Source organism: Myxocyprinus asiaticus, chromosome 18, assembly GCF_019703515.2.
Source record: "Myxocyprinus asiaticus isolate MX2 ecotype Aquarium Trade chromosome 18, UBuf_Myxa_2, whole genome shotgun sequence".
Lineage (NCBI taxonomy): Eukaryota > Metazoa > Chordata > Actinopteri > Cypriniformes > Catostomidae > Myxocyprinus > Myxocyprinus asiaticus.
The window spans coordinates 18,464,643-18,485,965 of NC_059361.1; the positions used below are offsets into that span (position 1 = coordinate 18,464,643).

Genomic DNA, 21,323 nt, shown 5'->3' on the forward strand with positions numbered 1-21,323 from the left:
TGAGATATTCTTATAAAAATCTTCCTTTGCGTTCTGCAGAAGAAAGAAAGTCATATACATCTGGGATGGCATGAGGCATGATGAGAGAATTTTCAGTTTTGAGTTAACTATTCCTTTTAAGATGAAAGCTGTCATTCTTTCGATGTTAAAATACCTTCTCCTATATCAGCTAGCTTAATATGCAGAGACAACTATAAATAAGCCATTTGTAGGTTGATTTCCCTAAAACTTGCAAACACTGTGACTCTGTGGTGCTATTAAAACATGACTGATTGTTTGAACATCTTATCCAGCCCCACACAGAAACAGTGCCTCAACCAATGTTGGGACTTTGGGGCAGGACTACCTTTTTTTTGTTCTGACCAATGGGAGACAGTGGGAGTGTTCGGGAAACCTGTTTGAAACCTGAATAGAATTAAAATTTGTAATTGGACACCAGAGGTGGTAACTGCACAGCCTCCCCTCACAGGGTTAAATGTACATGCAGAGGTCCAGCTTTTCCCAGTGTCAGCTGTGCTGCTGTCAGGCCCCTTTGAGGTAAATGTCACCTGAGGCACATGCAAAGAGACACTTTATGACACAAGCAGCACCTGACATTCACCAAAGCACCTGCATGTCAGAGCTATTCTGCTTATCTGTGTTTTACAGTCTTGCTATGCCACAGACACACAACTATTGCATTTCTTGGCTTTTCCATAACTAAAGCATTATTAATATACTAATGTAATTTATGTATTAAAGGCACAAAAACACATAATCTGAAAAGTATTTCTGTATTAAGTCAGTATATTCAAATGACTAATATACAGTTCATATATGAATATAACAAATATATTACCCTTAAAGGTGAAGTTTGTAATTTCTGCGCCACTTAAAAAAATAATCACTGTTCTCAAACAACATAGGACCATAGGTCGAAAAAGCAGATAGCCCTGCCCCAAACTCACGCCATTGGTTGAGGCAATGTTGCTGAGTCGGGCTGTTAGGGATGCTTAAATAAATAGAGCAATGATTTGATAGCACCACTGAGCCCCACCTTTCAGGGAAATCAACCTACAAATGGCTTTCTTAAATCTGTCTCTGCATACACTGAAAACAATGACTAGTAAAATAAAAAAAAAATAAAAAAAGTACATTTTAATGGTATAAAATTATCTAAAATACTTAACTTCATGGCATAATATTGATTAAAGTGAACTTTTAACATTTAAGTTAATAAAGTAACTTTTACTTACAAATCTGCACTACAAGCACATGGTACTTAAATACATTTAGTAAAATTTAAATGAATATTTTATTGGAACATTTCACATAACACAGTGAAGCTTTATGCATGCTATGTAATCTATAAGACAACATCACCTTCCATTACTTGCGGTAGAAACAAGATACAGGGCTGCGCATGCAGACCTCACCCCTTGGTGCACAAAACACGATGACGGTAACAATCAACAGACTTCAGACTTCACAAAACAAGAAGTTACCAAACATAACAACAAAATCAGCAATAAAAATGGTGTAAATAAACTTGCAAACAGTGAAACCATGCAAGCTCATTAATTATTCAAGCCCAGTGCATGCTGGAAACACCAGCTTTGAAAAGTTAAGTAAAATTTACTTATTTTATTTACCTATAAAATGTACTCAAATTAGCAAATAAATATGACAAGCTTTTCTACTTTTGGATTGATACATGATGACACATTGTAAAAATAAACAATTATGAATAATATTTACTTATTAGTTAGAGCATTCATTTCTACATGTTTGAATTGAGTACAAATGTAGAATTTACTTAATATTTTCAAGTTCACACTTTAACTTATTCAATTTAGAAAGTACTTAATCTTTTGTACTATATTTATTTCAACACAAAATAATTTTTTCAGTGTATTTACTATTTATTACTGGGATAGAAGTATTTTAACAATGAAATAATAAGTAATTAATCAATTTAAACCATATCTGTGTAATTAATACTGCTTTCCAGTATTAATTACATGATACTGACACTTTTTTCTCAAAATATCTAGACTAAAATTAACTAGACTAATTGCTTGTAAATAAAACCTATATTACAATAATGGAATAATAAACATGGATGAGAACAGTGCAGTCTAATGATCTGTTTACAAGACACACTAACATGACCTGTTCCAGTCTGAGGTCCCATGCAGGGAGGCTCTTTCTTGCTCCCCCTGCTCCCGTCTGACGTCCTTTCAGTGCTCCAACAATACTCTTCTCACTTCTATGGCACTGTAAGATGGCAGAGGAGCAGGCCACCGAAGGACATTGTGCCCTGTGAGACTTGACCATAGCAGTGTGTTCTGTGTACAGAGCTACTGTATATGCATATGCATGTATTGTTTTCTGTGTATTGCAATGGTATACAGACCACAACACTATACACTTTGTGTCTCCCACCATATCCATGTCATGACAATACTCTGTACTTTGTGTCATTTGTGCTTTCTTGGTAGGAATGGATGTGTGGTACTATACATGTTAACTGTGTCACAGTAACACCTGTGTAGCATAACTGTATGTTCTTCTGTAAGGCCTGTTTCATACCACACCATAAGCAGTGTGTAAGCTGGCTAACATTGTGCTGTCAGCATGAGAGTGCTTTTCTACTGTGTAACAAAGCTGCGCTCTATTAAAAAAAAAATAAAGTGTTCTCTGTGTTACTACATTGAGTATTTCCTTTAAAGGAAGTTCATCCAAAAATGAAAATTCTGTCATAATTTACTCACCCCGTCATTCTATGTCATTCCAAACCGGTATGACTAGACACGCACTCACGTGAGATCTTGAGATCTTTAGCGCCAAATGCACGTCACTCTGCACAAGCTTCACTCATAGCGCTCATGAATGTGCAACAGACATCAAGATTTTCACTGAAAAATTACTAACATTTTGTCGTATTGCTTCAGAAGACTTGAAATATGATACAGTCACATGGACTACTTTTATGATTCATTTGGGTCATTTTTTAAGCTTTAAAGTGAGTCCCTATCCACTTCCATTGTTTTAAAAAGACGGACCGGGATATTCAATAAAACCTTTTGTGTTCCGCATAAGAAAGAATGTCATATGGGTTTGGAATGACATGAAGGTGAGTAAATTATGACAGAATTATTTTTTGGTAAATAACAATCATAAATTATAAAATGGTTATCGGGACAACTTAATTGTCAAGATATGTACATGTGGAGGGAGAGTCACATTTAGATCAAAATATATAGCTATAAAACTGCTTAACCAAGATGCCTTTTTTGTCAAACAATGAGTGAGTCGCTCCCTCCATTATTTTATATTGTTTCATAAAAGCCAAGATTGCTTATTGATAAATAAGATTACAAAGCATTTTAACCTGTTTTCTGTTCAGTGCACTAAGTGTGGCAAAAATAGAATCAGAGCCGAATCTCTAGCAGCTACGCTTCTCCTCAGGACCGGGCTACTTATGTGGACAGTGTGTATCCTGTAAACTGTTTATACGGGCATCAAAATACATACGTGCCACTCATGTGCAAAACAGGCCTAAGTGTATAGTGTAAATGTGTGTATGGTCGCTGTATGGGCAGGTCCAGCTTGACTCTGATACTGCAGTTTATAGTAAGTGTGTGTGTGTGGGCGAGTTTGGGTGGTTTAAGAGGACAGTTTTTTTAGGTTACAAACTGGTAATTACAAGGATATTGTGCTATAAATCTGGTTTATGAGGACATTTCTAGTGTCCCCATAAATCAAATCGCTTAAAGAGGCCCTATAACGCTTTTTGGGATTTTACCTTTCCTTTAGTGTGTAATATAGCTGTTTGTGCATGTAAAAGGTCTGCAAAGTTACAAAGCACAAAGTCCATGCCAAAGGGAGTTACTCTCTCCCACAGAAAACACTGCTCCTGAGTCCAGCCATTACTTCCGTGACATAGCTATGTCACTATGTAACACATTTGCATAATGCCCGCCTCAGGAATGCGCTGCTCAGGAAGCCTCGGGAGTTGAAACTCGGTTATGGTAGGGGACGTTACATTTCCGCACACGCTCTAAGTGGTTGACCACTCACAACAGACTGGACCAGCTGACCAATCAGAGCAGACTGGGCTTTTCAGAAAGGGAGGCTTTAAAGAGACAGGAGCTACAACAGAGTGTTTCAGACAGAGGGTGAAAAGAGGTGCTGCAGCAATGTACAGTATGAGAAAAATAATGTGTTTTTTGAACATTAAAGCATGTAAACCTATTCTAGTAGACCACCACAATAAAATTATGAACCTGTAAATGAGCATAATATGGGCTCTTAAAAAAACATACTAAACAATGTTTTATTGAAAATGTAAAAATGCAGAAGGTTTTTTGTGAGGGTTAGGTTTAGGGGTAGGGTTAGGGTTAGGGGATAGAATCTATAGTTCGTACAGTATAAAAATCATTATGTCTATGGAGAGTCCTCATAAGGATAGCCGCACCAACATGTGTGTGCATGTGTGTGTGTGTGTGTGTTGTACATTATAGTGTGTGCTCAGTTTGGGTGTGGATAAGCACTTTGTGCGTACACATTGTGTCCTCTTTGCTTTGTGTAATTACACGTCTTTCTCACCGTCACATGAGCTCTGGGACAAACCTTGGACTCTGCCACATTTACTCTGTTAACAGAAAACAACTAAGAAATTCTCATGCCTGCAAAAACATGTGTGCTTATGTATTAACTTGTACAATTTTACAGATACTTAGTCATTTGAGGGTTGTGGTCTTCAGTTCATTAACTGAGATTGCAAGCCCTACTCTTTTTTTTTTTCTTTTTATTGATTTGTGTGCTAGATACTGTATGTGTTTATTGGTTATCTGGCCAGCATTTGATCTGTGTCACAGAGGGACACTGACCTACAGTACAACAATCTCTCTCTTTCTCTATCTTACTCTCTCACACACACCACTACACATACTGTATATTGACAAAAGCCCCTAAAATACACATGTACTGCTGGTCCACCAAAGTTCCCACCAAATTAGTAGTGTTTCAAATCTAAGCCGACTCTGATCTACCATATAATAGTGTTTAATAAGGATGCACAGATACCAATACTAGTGTTCTGTATACAATGCTCATGAACGTACACTCCACAATCCACAACTACCACCTGGATGTTGTGGCGAATACAGGGCAGTAGGGGGCAGTCAGCGCAGCCTCAGCTTGGGCTGTACTGGCAACGCACTTCACTGAGAGCAGTAACGCATCTTGTGAGAGATAGACAAACTCAATTGCAAAATAGACTGCCAATAGTATGCTTATGTTCAATGATATGGAAGTAAAAGAAACAATAAACAGACTTCTAAAGCCACTTTTAGCATTGTCTAATCAATGCATTACTTGTGTGCTTCCAGAATAATGTATTTTAATTTTCTGGTTTATATTATATTATTTTTATAATTATTAAAATTATCATATACTAAAATTATTTTTATTTTGGGGCCTAATTCAATAAATTAATCAGCACATCATGTAATTTATTCGATTGACAGCCCTACAAATAATGTTAGTGGATCAAAAATATTTCACAATTAACAACATAATGACTAGAGATGTCAAAATTAATGCATTAACGCATGTGATTAATAAAAAAAATTTAACACGTTAATTTTTCTTAATCGCGATTAACGCATTTACCGTTAATACAACATAAATCAGCATAACCACTGGTTGGACGGGTGGAACTTTTGCAATGTGTCTGCCCGGAGTCATTACACTGACACATACTTCACAACACATACCAGTGATTCAGTGTCAGTAATAGAGTGATGGGGAAAGGATTCCTTCACGGTATTTGTTGTACATGTCTAGATGGGACTTGTGACGGTATTTTTCAGCCTAAGTAAAGCACATTTAAATTACCACAGAAACAAGCCAAGTCTTAACTATCAACAAAACGCAGAATGAGACCTTTTTGTCTGCATGCGCTTTTCATGTGGAGTTCAAAGCGGCGCTTGATGCTGGCGTTGACACCCTGACGTGAATCATGAACACGGCTTCACAATTGCTGTAACAAAGTGGATAGCCACAGTCTGCCGGCTGATTAATATTGTGGAGGATGAGAAAGATTTAATGCCCAATGCAGTGAAAATGCAACATATGGGGAGACTAATTCTTTCAATTAGTCAAACTCCCACTTAGACTTTGGGAGTGATATTTTAGTGCATTTCTATCTTTATACTGTGGAAGGCTTTGTTTGGAAAATGTTAATAAAGCATTATATTCTTACATATTGTTTTGTTTTCTTTCCTAAGAAGGAAATAAATGCATTTTCACAGGAAAAGAAGTTTATTTATCATCAAATTTCAGCACTTTCAAAATCGTTCGATTAATCGTGATTAACCAAGAAAAATTGTGCAATTAATCGCAATTAAACATTTTAATCAACTGACAGCACTAATAATGACATAAATGCTAATATTCACGGTGTGTATTTAGATTTTATGATGCCTTAATGTTCTTTATTTTTCGTTTTTAAATGTAGACCAGTACTTTTACTCCATCTCTAAAAATTGGTACTGATGCATTCCTGGTGTTTAACATATAAAGGGTCAGACAAATGAGTTATGGACACCAACTACAGTGCAAACAGTGCAAAACATCTATGCTCCCTCTTTTACTACCATCCCTGTTTGAGAAGCAACTACAGTGGACCTGACTCATTCGAATAGGTGGGAAAGGAATGCATTACTTATTAATGGAACACCTAAAATCGTGGGTGACAGCTGTGTCGCATGAATGCAGGGTGTTGTGAAACTATCAGGCCTCTTTTGTGAAAGCTTTTTTGTAGCCCCAAGAACAAAACATCTGAATATGGACTCTGTGTGAGAGAGGTAATAAAAAAAGACTACCTTGTATCAAATATCTATAATATACATTTCAATCAATCAATCTATCGTATCTAAAGTATCTATCTATCTGTCTATCTATCTGTCTGTCTGTCTCTCTGTCCGTCCATCCATCCATCCATCTATTAATCCATCCATTTTTTTCACTACATGCAACCCCTGTGAATCAAACCCATATCCTTGATGTAACTGCAATGCTCTACCAGTTGAGCTAAAATAAAAAAAGAAAGACAAATAACTTCAGCAATTCATCCGTCATTTATAATGTATTAGGGAAGCCTGCATTATTATGACAAATGAGCTCATCCACCCTTAGCACAGCTTTAGTTCTGTACCCTGGTGACTCCAGTGCTTATAACCCACCACTGACCCCCCTCCTTCTGTGTGAGTTCAGACCCTGTGGCTTTTCCACCACATGCACATATACACACACATGTAACCGCGCACATTCCTTTGCCTTGTTTCCTTTCCCCTGTATCCATCTGAACTCTCGTGCAAGCTCCAGACACTCGTTTTCTCATACCCACCCTCCCCTCCCCCAGCCGGGTGAGTGACTCCTGTCATTGTCAAGCCATCTCTGTCTTGGGCGTGCGATAAAGGGGTCATTGTTACATGCTGCTGTGTTCCCAGCCTCTCTGCCTCTCCCTTTCCCTGTCTATCTCTCCCTTATTCCTTTTCTCTACACCTGCTGGTACAACACTATTTCATAACCCTGCCTGTAAAAGCTATTTGCATGCTAAAATGGCATAGATATCACATGGCCAATTACTGAACTGTAGTCATCATGTGGAGAAAGGTCCCAACCCAATAAAAGTAGTACACAGGTATTTAGCTATGGATAGTGTTAATAGAGCTACAAGAGCAACAAGTCCAAAAGAATCACAACCCTAACAGTCTACACAAATATTATGACGAGTGTGTAAACATGTCCCTTCATTGAAGGTCAGTTGCCAGAACAGGTACAGTAAACCTGCTCAGACTTAAACACGTAGTGAACCAAAATGGTTTCGCTAAATGGTGGTTGCCAATATCTAGAGAGAAAGCAGATACAATGCCAATACATATCATATACAGTATATTGATAAATGGTGGATAACAGTATCTATAGAGAAGGCTGATATTTGAGGGATAATCTACAGTCAGCCAATCATTATCACAACATAAATCCGAAAGGGTGGTCAGAACCCTAACTCAGAGTGGGGTCTTGAATAACCTGAAGGGGTTTATTTTGCGATAATGACCAGCTGATTGTAGATTATCCCGTTTATTACACAGTTACTTGCCAAACAAATAATTTAATAGACATGAAATTCCATGATTTGTGTTCTCCAGAAGAGTTGAATTACACCTCCAGTTTGCATCTTAGGTCTGTTAGATATTTATATTGCAAAAATGACCATCTGACTGCTCATTATGCCAATTGTTACACAACTACTTGCCAAATAAATAAATAAATAGACATGAAATATTGGTTTTAATTTAAATTAATTTATTCGCTTACTTGCAAAAATTGCAGTGAGATACAAGATATAGGAAAGATGACGTGCAATACTCAGATGACGGATGAAATGTCACCTTATCCCCAGATATGCGGTCATTATTCAGAAATATCAGATCACTGGATGGAGCGACTGACCAATTGAATTGAGTTATCCAGAGAGCTGTGTAATAAAATGCCAATATATAAAATACAATTCATTCACCAAAGCTGTACACAAAAAAAAAGGGAAACAGAAAAAGTGCACAATCCTGTCAGTAGATTTAGGAACTCAAACTAGGTGTTAAACCACTTCAGTGAATCAGCCAATCAAGCGCACTTTTTGGGAAATTCAAAAATCTGACATTGCCCAAATATTAGCCAAATAATCGGCCTGCCCAATATATTGGTCTATCACCACCTTTAACATTAGTGTACCTTTATCTCATACACCTGATATTAAATGTGAGTGTTGAGATGCATTAAGTGTTAAAAAAACAAGTACTAAATGTTTGCCAAGGCTATTTGATAGCACCAGACAGTGTGCATCAGCCATTAGCCGTCAGCCGTTCCTGTGTTCCAGGAAAGACCTGCCTGAGGAGTATGTCAGGGGAAGGTTATCAGGGGTTTAGCGTTACCCTCAGCTGAGTCACCCTTCCAATTGATCCCCATTTTTATTTTGTTTTTGCCAGTGTGGGCCATTCTTTGATTACGGGAAACTTAAGTGAGCTTGGTTAACAATATGGACTAACCAACGACTGCAGCCTATCAACTTACAAACTCAGAGTGACATCACTCCAAAGGAGGTCACAGTAATCAGATTATTCTAGTTGTACAGAAGCACTGACAACCAGCGAACCAAGTATGTTCAAATTAGCTCCCCAGGCAACATGATGGGGGAGAGGGAGCTGTTACAGTAATATTGGTTTGCTAATTTGACCCTGACTCTTTGTGTCATTGTTCTGAAATGATACATTTGCAAAGCCCAATTGATTCAAACACCGATTGTGTCTGGCTACTTTATGTTGACTTGTCTCTGAGAATATCTGGATTTATGGAATGGGATCTTACTCGTTTCCATTCCATGATTCAATAAATGTTAAGAGAACACGATTATTGAAGCTCTAAATTGGATACTATGCCATATACACAATTCAGCCTCACTGTGTTGGCTGAGTGGGTACTGTACCGTGGGGGAGGGGGATGTCTCGGGTGCCATAGAGGGGAGCTGGGAAGAGGCTGCAGGGCTTGGAATCCACCTCTGTTGCCACGGCAGCTGTGCCAATCTTCAAGTATACCTACAGTATGAAGAGGATACCTGAGCTCAGAGCCCCGGGATAATGAGGGGCTGTGAAACTCTAAACTCTGACAGCATATGCGTTCACCCATGCTGTACAGGGCCACTGTAAACACGCATCCCATCTCTGCGAAAAATAGGCAGCAGTGGGGTGATTGTGAAGTTGACAAGGACAGGGATTAGGAGACTTTGCTAAATCTTCTCTCAAGCTTCTGGGATACAGACAGTGTCCTGTCATGGTCTGCTACTGCAAAAACTGCAAAAGCTAAACACTCACTGTCTAGTGTGCAGTTTTTCTTTCTCCCATTCAACTAAACACGCACACGCACGCATCCATACTCTAACATAGCCATTTAGCTACTCTCTTCTTTCTGCCCAGTAAACCAACAACTCCAACTACCCTTAGCAGCAAGTAGCACAAAGGACCAAAAATAGCCCAGCATGTTCCAGAGCAGAGCAGCTCTCCTTAAGCAGAGGAAGCAACGCAACATGATGATTCTGAGAGCAAAAAACATACAACATCTATTTCTTTCAGCCCTGTTGTACTTCCTGTCACTATGTTCATCCCACCTGTGCCAAATACATGAATTTTATGACGTTCTTATAACGAAGTTGAGTAAAAAGAGTTATTTTTTTAATGCAATTTATTTCTGTTTTTTGGAGTTCATGTTGCAAGGTTGTATCAACATAGTCTCATGACAATTCAAAATAATTCTTAGGAAATGGAGAAATCGTAAGATGTTGTACAACTTAGCTCGTATGAAAGGTATGACATTTATTACCACAGATTAGGGCTTGCATAGACTAGTCAGGTAGTCGAGTAGTCGACTACTTCAACCACTAGTCGGGGCTGTTGGAAGCCATTGAGTACTCGAGTGTGCATTAGTACACAGAGTGAAAAATTGTTGTCCTTGGCCGGCAACAACGTTATCTGCAAAGGTCTAGCCTGCATCCTTCTCACGTCGACACGCTTGTTTTTCTTAATGCAAACCAGCGAAACATGACAGCGTGCAAACAACAGAATATGGCATGAGGAAAATGACAGCGAATATTCTGTTATCAACTATTTCAAACCAGTTGAGTGCGAATTTAAGTGCCGTGAGTAAATGGATCTGTTATTGTTTGGGTAAGGGGTTACACGTTCCCTTACAAAAATTGAGAATTCATGGCAAATTTGCAGCAAACTGGTCGCCAATTCGCCACTGATTATTTTCACAGGCAAAAGAGCTTTGCGGCAAATTTGCGGCCAATTGTCCATTGTTGTCAAAGGTTTGCTGCAGGTTCACCACTAATGGTGAAGAGCTGCAAACTTCTGGAAAACATTTGTGGCAAATCACAAGCTCATTTGCTGTGAGAATAATGAGTGGCAAATTTGTGGCAAGTTTGCGGATAGTTTGCCAGAACTCTAAATATTCTGGGGTTATGGTAAGGTTTACGGTTTGGATATCGGGTTAAGAATGCTCGATTTCACCATCTCGTACTAATTACTACGGGTTGATTTGTATTTAGGGTATAAAAAAAAAGAAAAAGAAAAAGAAAAAAAAAGGTATATATGAAGAATTTCAGTCAGGATTAAGGCACCATCATAGTACTGAGACTGCACTTATGAGAGTTACAAATGACTTGCTCTTCTGATTGCGGCTACATTTCTCTTCTAGTGCTTTTAGATCTTTGTGCTGCCTTCGACACCATAGATCATGAATTTCTCTTGAATAGGCTTGAGAATTATGTCAGCATTCGTGGACAGGCGTGGACAGACATTCGCATTTATCCGACCGCTACCACTTTGTCTGTGTAAATTAGGAATTGTCAGATCACACTAAAGTATGGAATGCCACAGGAATCAGGTGTAGGGCCTCTGCTTTTCTCCTTATGCATGCTTCCCCTGGGAGATATTATCAGGAATCATGGAATAAGTTTTCACTGTTATGCAGATGATACACAACTTTATATTTCCTCGAAACCCGACGAAATTTTATGATTCTCCAAGTTAGCAGAGTTTATCAATGATTTCAAAGATTGGATGGCTAGACATTTCCTTCTACTCAATTCCGACAAAACAGAGGTACTAATTATTGGACCAAAAACCTCTAAAAATAAGACGCTAAAATATAATTTGACTGTCAATGGATGTACTGTCATGTAGTCTTCTACAGCGAAGAACTTAGGTGTTATTTTTGATAGCAATCGGTCCTTTGAAAACCACATTTCCAATGTCTGTAGAACAGCATTCTTCCATCTCAGAAATATTGCTAAGATACAACACATTCTCTGTTTCTAATGCAAATAAACGAATTAATGCGTTCATGACCTCAAAACTAGATTATTGCAATGCATTACTAAGAGGATGTCCTACAGGTTCCATAAATAAACTTCAGTTAGTTCAAAATGCAGCAGCTAGAGTGCTGACTAGAACCAAGAAATATGATATTTCAGCCCAATCTTAGCGTTGCTATATTGGCTACCTTTTAAATTTCGTATTAATTTTAAAATACTTCTAACTTCTTACAAAGCCTTGAATGGTCTAGCTCCAAAGTAAATATGTGACATTCTATCATGCTATATTCCATCACGTTCACAAAAATCACAAAATTCTGGCTTGTTAATAATATCTAAAATATCAAAATCACAAAAGGAGGTAGATCCTTTTCCTATTTGGCTCCTAAACTATGGAATAGTCCTCCGAAGATGGTTCGGAACTCAGGCACACTCTCTCAGATTAAGTCTAGACTAAAGACTCATCTTTTCAGCCAGGCATACACCTAATTTGTCTATCAACTCATAGTTATGCTGCATTTGTTAGGTCTGCCGGAACCAGAAACACATCTCATATTCTATAATCCTGTTTTAAAGTGGCATCTATGCTAATATTATTCTATTTGTTTCCCTGTCTTAACCTCCTGATACATATCCTGAGGTTACCAGAGCCTGGCAGATCCTGCATGATGTCCGACTCCAGTCCTGCCTGATGTCCAACTCCCACTACTATGTGTTGCTGAGTAATGATGACTAACTACAGCCTGTACCAGCCTAGATGATGCATCTGTTTGCACTTCCGATGTTAATTAAGAATGTAAATTCTAAGACTTTAGTCATTAATCTTACAGTTAATACAATATATTTTTGTTTAAACACTGGCCCCTAACACTTACTTAGATTACTAATTTTAAATCTTGACTTCTACTACACATAAATAACTAATATTGGCATTATATTCATGCTGCTTAGCCAGAGGTGAACTGGCCCCCACAGTGAGCCTGGTTTCCCCCAAGGTTATTTTTCTCCTTTAAACAACATCTTATGGAGTTTTGTGTTTCTTGCCACAGTCAGCTTAAGCTTGCTCACTGGGGGTCTAAATATAAATATAATTATTTTCTATTATTTATTTTAAGGCACAATTTACAATCATGTCTTTTTTTTAAACCGCACTATATTACAGCTTTTTCTGCTGAAGCACAATTTTCTGTAAAGCTTCTTTGAAATTATGTGTGTTGTGAAAAGCGCTATACAAATAAAAAATGACGTGACAATTTACCTTTAATCAATATGTTTACGCATGTGTAAATGAATTGGTCTTAATTTGATGGTATGAGTGTATATTTCTGTACTCTAAGCATCTATGGACCTTAAATGGTTTTTAATTAAATTGTTTGAACAACACAGAAACTTTACTCACTGTTGCTGGATTTGAGGTCTCTGTGAATGATTGGCACAAAGGTCTGGTTGTGCAGGTAGTCCATTCCAGTCGCAATCTGAACTGCCCAATTCACCAGTACCCGAGGGGGCACCTTCTTCCCAGCAAGTGTCCGGTTTAAAGCCCCACCACGGGCGTACTCCATAACCAGGCAAAGATTTGGCTCCCGTAGGCAAACACCTCGCAGGGAGATGATGTTGCGGTGTCGGAGCATCCAGAAGAGTCTGGCCTCCTGCCTCACATTCTCTGCCGTGGCACTGATATCCTCATCGAGGTCCTGACGGGCCGCTTTAACAGCTACTTCCTCACCTCTCCACACACCCTTATAGACCTTACCAAACCCACCGGCGCCAATCACCTCCTCCAAGCACAGCTCTGAGAAATCAATCTCCAGTGGAGATTCCCCACCAACCAGGCCTCCAGGGGGCAACGCAGGATAGGTGGTATCCCGTCGAGTCACATAATTACTGGGGAATATGCCCACCTTGTCCTGTATTTTGCCAGTCCACCAACCCTCATCTCCAGACACTTTAGAGTCCTTTGAGAGTACCTCCAGTAGGTCACCACGCCGCAGGGTCAGCTCCTCATCCGCTGTGGCTTCATAGTCGAACACAGCCGTCCATAAAGTGTTACTTCCTTCATGGTGATGGGGTAGATGGGAATCTGGGGACTCCACAGAAGATGAAAGAGTCGAGGAGTTCCAGCTCCTGCTGTTCTCTGCATGTGTCAGGCAGGGCGTTGAAGCTGTATTTGCAGGGAGGGCAGAGGGAAGTGGAGGGCCACAGGAGCCCCCACTGCTGGTGCAAGGTATCGGGGCTATGCTGCTACCACCTCCTACTCCACTTGTATATGGGTCCATTGCTGAGTGCACAGGTCAGCGATGAGGTCTCAACTGCTGGAGGAGGCCCTCGGTCAACTCACGCACAATATCCATGCAGAGCCCATCTACTGAGTGCAGGCCTTCTTGAAAAGGGAAGAAATCAATAAGTAAAGCTGCAGCTGGGCTGCCCTTGCACCGTCCTCACAGATTGTTTGGATTGTCCACAGCTCACTTTGTGTGTGTCTTAACATTTAAAGAGACTTGTACTTTCAAACAGATGCAACCTGTCATTCAGTTAGTGTGTGTGCTTGCAGCTCTAATAAGACTAGGAAGAGGATATTGAATAATTGCTTTGCATTGTGTAAAAAGTTTTACATAAAGAAACATGAGATCCAAAGTGCTTGAGATTAGGTCAGAATATCAAGTCAATCTGGAGGATGTTGATTCAAAAAGTATTTTTGGTTGCTTGAAACGACATTGACTTTTCCAATAAAAACTGTGAAGGTCTTGTAGACAGCCTGATTAATTTCTCTTTTCAACTCTTCAACAAAATGGATTGTACAACATGATAACAACAGGAACAAGGTGGGTTTTCTCACAGTTGGCCCCACATCATATAATATGGTGCTTCTAGGTGAAGAGCTTATATTGGAATGTTGACTCTAATCCATCGAAATCTGATCCATGTCATATTTGCACAAATGCACAGGACATCGCTGTTATTCTTTGCAATGGATGCTAATGAATATTCATAGCCTTAAAGGTCATGCATGTGCAATCTTATAGCATCTTCATACATTTTTTCCCCTGCAGCTCATATTTGACAGGTTTACATAGATGCCCTAGCATCCACAATTATTTCCACCTTTATAACATCACTTAACACTATCGTGTAAATCCTGCAAATCGGCAACGGTATTAGCCAGTTGAAGTCTCTGAATAGCTTTTAAGAAAAACGCGCATCCATTTTAAGATGTGAATCATAACAGAGAGATGGCAGCGCTGTGGACTGTACTGCAGATCTACAGTGGTTTGCCTTTTAATACACGTCATGAAAAACCAACGCCAGTCACTTTACCTTAGCCTATTTCTATCAATTACACGTGCGAGTGTTTACCTCGATCATTTCGTCCTCATTTTCTATGGCTGTCATTTTGAACAGAAGCTAGAGCTTTTATAGTCACCAAGCAGCTGATTCATAAAACTAGGGACTGTTGCGTATATATAGCCTACATCATTTTTTGACACGCTTAAGCGAAACGTCTGTTAGTATTGGTTGTTTTTTATGATACATACTGAAACATATGAACTTAATTTGAGAAATGAGTGATGCGAATGGCTTGCATAAAGGTGACTTTTATCCAGGTCGTGGTGATAGCAAGGCTACGAAATGTTTCTCCATAATGTGTTTCTGTTGCCTAAATAAAAGCCAGCAGAAGATGCGTCCACCATCTTTGCAATAATAATAGTAACTACTACTACTACTAGTAGTAGTAGTAGTAATAATAATAATAATAATAAAAACTTAGTTCATTTTTATATTCTACAACAATATTTCTTGCAGTCCAGAGATACGGCTAATGGTACATCCATGCGTTCATCCAGGCTTCCTCTCAAAATAACCGTATTTTCTGGATTCAGGTGTATGTTTCTGGTTACCTAGATCGTTCACTGTACATCACAACATACATACATCTCGTCGCATGGGCGTATCATAACGCTGGAATATTCCCATTCGTTAAACACAATCAAATTCCAATGAGACGATGCTCTTGAATCATTCTTCCAGGTGGGTCATTTGGTCGGCCTGTCGTCCACCTCAGTCGAATCGGGGATTCTCCCGTTTCCTTTTCTCTCTGTGAAAGACGATCTTTTCCATGGACCGAGCTGTCAGCTCCTAGGCTGACTTTGCATCCAAATACGCCGGCTGGACTGGGGTGGAGGACAGTAGTGGATGCTGGGAAATTGAGTTTATTGTGTACACACACAGGAAAGCCTGATATGGATGTGACACAATAGTTCAGCTTAATAATTATCTTTTTAGGAACAACGTGTGCATAATATAATATAATATAATATAATATAATATAATATAATATAATATAAATGTTTCTGCCATAACAATTCATAGAGATGACAAATCAAATAGATTTGGCTTGTGTGTGGGGGGGGAACTTCAACTATTTTTTATTTTATTTTTATTTATTTATTTTCAATTATTTACTTCCATGATTTTCATCTGAATAGTTACGTAATTGCCATATGAAATATTTACAATCCATTTCAATTGATTTGCTAAACTGCACTAGAAAGGAAAGACAGGAAAACAGGCCTTCCATTAGGTCATACTGCCCCCTGGTGAGGTTCTGGCTTACATCAATGGCAATTTTTCTTTCTGCCCTGTAAAACAACTTCCGTAATTTTAACTGTAAAAGAATGTAAAAATGCTACAGTAAAAAAATTAGTTCATGTTTATTGCATTATTTTAGTGTCACATGTGTTACACTGATGGTGTTTTGTGTTTGTTTGAATAACACTGTGCACTGTCTCTACATTATTAATGTACATGATGTTTTAATTAATGCTCCTGGAAGGGCCACTCTTGATGAATTTTAAGTCATCATGTGGCTTTTTGTAGTTACTACAGTAATGAACAATACATTTTAAAGTGAAAAGCAGACTTTTCCAGAAGGTTAGTGTATTAAGTTTGTATCATTTAATAAACAGCGGTGAACCATAAAATATACAGGCATCAAAATTACAGTTTTTTTTTTTTTTTTTTTTTTTTTTAAATCATTTTTTACAGTCTGGCCTTCTGTAGTCATATCAATAATGTTCTTTTTTAGTACACATTCAATCTGCCATACTAACTCTGTCTGGTGGTGGTGGTTGAGTCTCAGGATAGATTTTAAATGTGGTGCAGAACGTCTGTTCTGCTTTACCTGCCCTTTCTCTACCACTCTTGAGAAAATAGGCAGAAGGGTACCAAGAGAACAGTATGTGATCAAGACATGTTGTGGAAGTAAGCTGAAGCACATTGACTGTCTGACTACAAATGGTGCTTAGGTTGAGGAAATTGGGGCGGGCAAGAAAGATTAGGTTTTTAACTATTTAAGAAATGTACATTAAGATAGGTTTACATTTCTTCTTTAATTCTGGCACAACCACACTTCTACCCTACTTTGAAAGAAAACCATTTACATTTACATTTGTTTACATGGATATGCAAATTCACTGAGCCACTTTAAATGTTTTTGCTTATGGAAATACAAACATCGGTTTGGTGAGAATTATGGCTGGCACATTTATGGTGACTCCCTTTGAAATTATTTTTGATCATTCATTAAAAGAATATTCCGGGTTCAATAAAATTTTAACTCAATCAGCAGCATTTGTGCCATAATGTTGATTTCTACAAAAATCAATTTTGACTTATCTCTCCTTTTCTTACAAAAAAAGCAAAAATTGAGGTTACAGTGAGGCACTTCAAATGAAAAAGTGAATGAGGCCAATTTTTTGAGGGTATCACTACAGAAATGTGAAGCTTAGAATTTTATGAAAGCACTTAAATGTATTCTTCTGTTAAAACATGTGTATTATTTAACCCTCACTATTAGCACTGGTGCTCCTCAGGGATGCATTCTCTCTGCACTGCTCTTCTCCCTGTTCACGAATAACTGCACTGCAAAAGACCCCACTGTCAAGCTCCTGAAGTTTACAGACAACACCACGGTCATCAGCCTCATCGGTGACAAGTCTGCATACAGATGGGAGGTTGATTAGCTGGCTGTCTGGTGCGGTCACAAAAACCTTGAGCTGAACATGCTCAAAACAGTGAACAGCACTGTGGCAGCAGTGGAGTCATTCAGGTTCCTGGGCTCTACCATCTCACAGGACCTGAAGTGGGACACCCACATAGACCCTATTGTGAAGAAGGCTCAGCAGAGAATGTACTTCCTATTGGTGCCCCCCTGCCCACCCTCCAAAACCTGTACATCTCCAGAGTGAGGAAATGTGCAGGTAGAATCACTCTGGACCCCACACACTCTGCCCACTCCCTCTTTGAACTGTTGCCCTCTGGCCGGTGCTACAGAGCACTGAGCGCCAGGACATCCAGGCACAAGAATCGTTTTTTACCCTCAGGCCATTTTCCTCATGAACAATTAAACTGCCTCAGGACTCCCCCATAGTGCAATAATGTAAAAACATATCTCATGTACATATGTTAATTCACATATTTAATTCAATAAATGTACATGCCCCTAACTTGCACATACATTACCACTTGCACATGTACATATGCCATTCTGATATATGTCCTATTATTTGTATTTCTATTTATACTATTACCTTGTTTTATATTCTGTGTCTCACTGTAATGTTCTGTGTGCACTTGTTTCTCCTGTCACCCAAAAAAATTCCTTGTGTACAGTACTGTGCAAAAGTTTCAGGCACTTGTGAAAAATGTTGCATAGTGAGGATGTCTTCAAAAATAATGCCATAAATAGTTTTCATTGATCAATTAATGTCATACAAAGTCCAGTAAACATAAATTAAAGCTAAATCAATATTTGGTGTGGCCACCTTTGCCTTTAAAACAGCACCAATTCTCCTAGGTACACCTGGACACAGTTTTTCTTGGTTGTTGGCAGATAGGATGTTCCAAGCTTCTTGGAGAATTCACCACAGTTCGTCTATCTATTTAGGCTGTCTCAATTGCTTCTGTCTCTTCATGTAATCCCAGACTGACTCGATGTTCAGTGGGGGGCTTTGGGGGGGAAATGCCATCTGTTGCAGGGCTCCCTGTTGTTCTATTATATTATATTTGCAAAAGTAATTTTTGGGAGTATAACATTTATATTTCCTATTGACACACTAAAGCTGAAGATATTAATGAACCATCTTAAGACAAATGATTTTGTGAAACATCTTATGTGCCTAAGACTTTTGCACAGTACTGTACATGAGAACACTTGGCAAAAAGCTCATTCTGATTCTGATTCTAATTCAGATTAATTAGACAGAAAAGGTTAGTAAGTGATTTTATCACACTAAAATCAAGTCAAAACACATATTGTTTATGCCTTGTGGCTATACTTCTGAAACATTGAGTATTTTAACATCTAAGGATTGGCCCCATTCACATCCATTGTAAGTGCCTCACTGTAACCCAGATTTGTATTTATTTATTTATTTTTAAAGAAAAGGAGGGGCGAGTAGAAATTAATTTATGTGGTAATCAACATTATGCCTCAAATGCTGTTGATTGAGCTTAACTTGTTTTGAACCCGGAATATTCCTTTAAGTTATGTCTGCTGTAAACCTGGATACTGTTACTGATGAAAATGACAATAATGGTGCCTTTACCTTCCCTTTTAGTTGACATTGAAAACAAATAAGAACTACAATTTACATGAGACCCTGATGAGAACACAGAACTGGACAGATCTTACAAATATTAGTACATTGTCATCTCATCACAATATGTCTTAAAACATAGAGACCAATAAATGTGGAATACTCTAAATTTGACATTCAGATGTTACATTTCAATGTTTAAAAGCATTAAACCAACATATCCTAATATTTAACTGTGAGAGTCCAAAAAAAAAAAAAAACAAGGTTACAGTGAGTCAATTACAATAGAAGTGAATGGGAACAATTTCTGGAGAGTTTAAACACAGAAATGTGAAGCTTAAAATGTTATAAAAGCACATACATTAATTCTTCATGTAAAACTTGTGTATTATTTGAGCTGTAAAGTTGTTTAAGTCGCCGTTTTTACGGTAGTTTTAGAGTTTTAGTGTTTACAGCATTATGTCTTCAAAAGTTGTAAAATTGGCTGTAACTTTACTCAGAAAAGGTAATTAAGTGATTTTATTACACTAACATCATGTTAACACGCATACTGTCTACATTTTGTGGCAATACTTTTGAAACAGTGTGTATTTTAACGTTTACAGATTGGCCCCTTTCACTCCCATTGTAAGCACCTCACTGCAACCCAGATTATTGCTTTTTTTTAAAGAAAATGAGGGACGAGTCAAAATGATGTATGTAACAAATGCTGTTGATTGAGCTTAACTTGTATTAAACCCAATATATCCCTATAACAAGTCGGTGAAATCTTGGGCATGTGAGGTTTTGCAGTTTTCATTGTCTTTTGCAGAAACTGAACTGGTTTTGAACATCCTGCTAACATCCTGCTAAGTTTGTGATAACTTCAGAACATTTTCAGAAAATGTGTTTACCATGATTACCCTGAGGCTATGCAAAGAATTTCCCTTGGAGTAAGTGTTGACATAAATACTAGAACAATATGTTGGCATAAATATGTATTAAAATTAAATTATATATATATATATATATATATATATATATATATATATATATATATATATATATATATATATATATATATATATATTATTTTTTATTTTTATTTTATTGAGCATTGATACTCAGCTTTGCACATTTATTAAACTGCAGATGACACAAGATGAGTCTCAAAGTAATTTTAGACAAGATTTCTTTGCCTTCCAATTCAGTCGCTTATGTAATAACAAGAATGACCACAGGGGTGTGCAATACACTTCACGAAAAAAATTAATAACTGTACTGTCTGCTACTCTAGTGTGGAAATAAGTGACATCTACATTTGTGTCATACGAAGGAGCCCTTCATAGAACGATTTACTGTGCGACTTAATGTTTTAATTTAAAAAATGCTTCTATTGCACCATCACGTGAACGCAGTTAGCAAACAATTATTTTAAATCCTGCGGAGAAACTGCAGTCTGACGTCATGCAGGCGCACCAAAGCGCATTAATTTCCAAGAGGAAATCCTCATTGTGCTGTGTAAGTGCTACTCAGCTTAACACATTTACAGTACATTCAAAGTTTCATTTACAATATTTGTAAAATAGTACGGTGTGTACTGAAAACGTTGGTTAATGTGATGGTTTTCACAGTAGTTCCTATCGTATGCTAATTCATTCGGGTTTATCACAGTGTGCAGATGTGTCAATTGTTTTAACGCCACTGAAAACGTATAGTAACCTACAGCCGACTGCTCACCACGTTACATTGCGGAATTTGCCCTCTTGCATTACTACAAGAGCTTGAGAATGCACCCGTGCGCATGCGCAGTACAATGTATGATATAT

At 38.1% G+C, this 21,323-nt stretch overlaps 1 protein-coding gene across 1 annotated transcript in view; it reads right to left on the reverse strand.

Annotated features, from left to right (window-relative positions):
• The window catches only part of map3k10 (mitogen-activated protein kinase kinase kinase 10), a 45,893-nt gene extending 29,842 nt beyond the window's left edge, over positions 1 to 16,051 (reverse strand). Inside the window, exon 1 of the mRNA XM_051724373.1 lies at positions 13,320 to 16,051. Within this exon, the coding sequence (XP_051580333.1) occupies positions 13,320 to 14,196 (877 nt within the window). The 5' untranslated portion in view covers positions 14,197 to 16,051. The remainder of the gene's footprint in view (positions 1 to 13,319) is intronic.
• Positions 16,052 to 21,323: the final 5,272 nt, after the last annotated feature.